Here is a 2,363-nt window from a genome sequence, read left to right on the forward strand (position 1 = left end):
TCACTGCTCTCACCCTCAGAGTTGAGCAGCACTGCAAGAGGGAAGAAACATGCAAGTAATGCGACAATGAGAGGACAGATCTTGCACTTCTTCCGCGCGTGCTGTTCCAGCTTTGTGCATGCGCGCGCACACACACGCACGAGTCCTTGGGTAAGGAGTCAATCATGGACTGTGTGTCCTGCATGTCTCAGACATGTCCATATCTTGGCACAAGTATTTTATTTTGCTTAAAATGCACAATACATGCCTTTTTCCCTAAATGCTGTTATTTTGGATGAAATATTTTAAAGTTTTATTAAACAAACAAGGTTGAACTTGAAAAACACTTAAAACATATTTTTTTATTTCAATACAATCTGTAAACACATTTAGTTTAAGGAACACTTTGAACATGTAGCAATTTGCAGTATCTTCAGTATATTTGTCAGGCAACAAAAAGGAATCATAAAACATAAAAATGAACTTATAATGATCCAAAAACAAGCAGGAATGGCTGTTATCTTCACAGCGATCAAGTTCTAAATGCTCCTACAGGGAAACAGATTAGAGCTCAATTATACACACACACACACACACAATTAAGAATTTTTATTTACCATCTTAACCCAATTCAAATGCATATACAGGAATAATGAAATATCCTCATTAAAACACTGTGCAGTTGCTTGACCCATTATGACTTGATGGCCTATATGAGGAACAAACACAACCGTGAGCTGATCTTGAATCCTGCTGCTAGGCAAGAAAGCACAAGCATGGGGGGAGGGGGGCCTTGAGTTTGTAAAGCAGCTCCCCCTGCCAATCTGGCAACAGATTTTACTTAAATTCTCTTTAGTTTGAACAGTTCAAGGGGTTACCAAAGCCTCCTTCGGTATTATTAAAACCTTAAATAGGACTTGGTAGTGGCAGCGAATAAAAGTTTGGGGGTCGTGAGGTGAAGTTGCTCTGGGACCTGCAGGAAGTGCAGCAGGTGAGACTAAGGGCTGGTTTTCGCCATTAACCCTTTTCACGTCCTTGTCCCCCTTAACTTCACGGCGAGAGCCTGTTGTGTTATTTTTGGGGCATCCGTGACATCAGGGACTAGTGAAAGCATTCAGAAACTGGGCAGACTAGACATGCCGAATGGGTCTTATCTTCTGATACGTTCTATGTTTAACCAAAACCATGGCTAAGCATAATATTAACCCCTTAAGGACAATGGGCGGTCCCTAAACCCATTGAAAACAATGCATGTACGGGCTTTGTCATTAAGGGGTTAATAAAGTTAAACACTTCAGTGTTATTCTTCACACTAATATGCAAAGAAAAAAAACTAAAACATTTCAAGCTGACTTGCCTTAGACCTCCCTCGTACAGTTTTAAAGCCTATAACAAAATATTATGAAAAGAAAAAAGGGAAATGTTCTACTTACATTTTTAACATAAATCTGCCAAGCCCACTGATATTAATGGCTTGTAAACTAGTTGCTGATTTTCATCATACAGAAACACAGTGACTTCTTGTGAAGTAGTAGCCTATAAAATATAATATCACAAAATAGTTTTCTTAAATAGGCCTTGTGGGAACATTAAGAAGGCAACAAAAGGAACAATATACTATACAACAGACAAGTTACTGGAGCTCAACTTGCTGAAAAAGTTAATGCCGGTTCTGAAAAGTGTCAGTACATTGCAGTTTGTTGTGTATGGGGCTGTGTACCCTCAGACCAGTCGGGTGCCCATGAGCATAAGAACTGGAGCACGGAGCAATGGAAGAAGGGGGCCCAGTCTGATGAATCACGTTTTCTTTTACATCACGTGGATTGCCAGAACACACGGCACCCGGATGCATCCATAAACGCTGCACCCAACTCAACAGACAGAATACATTCACTATTTTCAAACAAAATGTAAAATGGCTAGAAAAAAAAAACAGAAAAAAATCTCACACTCACTATTAAGACCATTAGGGTTGGATAGCTTTTTTCCCTTCTATACACAATATAATTATAAAAACTGCATTTTTGTTTACCCAGGTTGTCTTTGTCTAATATTAAAATGAGTTTGTTGATCTTTAACATTTATCATGTGTGAGAAATAGGCAAATATACAAGAGGAGCTGTCATGCATATCAGCGCATGTACACAGATTGCTTCTGTCAGAAGCCCGATTTTCCAACTCTTATAATAATTAAAAAAAAAAAAAAAGGCCTCAGTGATTAATTAGCATAAAACAAAATGTACTGGAATTCATGCAGAATAAATTGGACTCTCTCTTTAATATAAGCTCGAGCTTAGAGCTGGATGAGTTTATGTGGGCTAGAGCATTATGCCTGCCTCAGCTTCTGAGTAGTAGGTATCCAATCCAGATGGAAGGACCATTTG

The 2,363-nt window shown here is 38.9% G+C and overlaps 1 protein-coding gene across 1 annotated transcript in view; it reads right to left on the reverse strand.

The window, feature by feature from the left end:
* Positions 1–396: 396 nt before the first annotated feature.
* The window catches only part of RNF17 (ring finger protein 17), a 53,430-nt gene continuing 51,463 nt past the window's right edge, over positions 397–2,363 (reverse strand). The window contains exons 36-37 of the mRNA XM_053456082.1: positions 1,413–1,515; positions 397–528 (exon numbers count right to left, since the gene is read on the reverse strand). Coding sequence (XP_053312057.1) covers positions 1,417–1,515 — 99 coding nt within the window. The 3' untranslated portion in view covers positions 397–528; positions 1,413–1,416. The remainder of the gene's footprint in view (positions 529–1,412; positions 1,516–2,363) is intronic.

The sequence above is a fragment of the Spea bombifrons genome, chromosome 2, assembly GCF_027358695.1.
Source record: "Spea bombifrons isolate aSpeBom1 chromosome 2, aSpeBom1.2.pri, whole genome shotgun sequence".
In the NCBI taxonomy this organism is placed as follows: Eukaryota; Metazoa; Chordata; class Amphibia; order Anura; family Pelobatidae; genus Spea; species Spea bombifrons.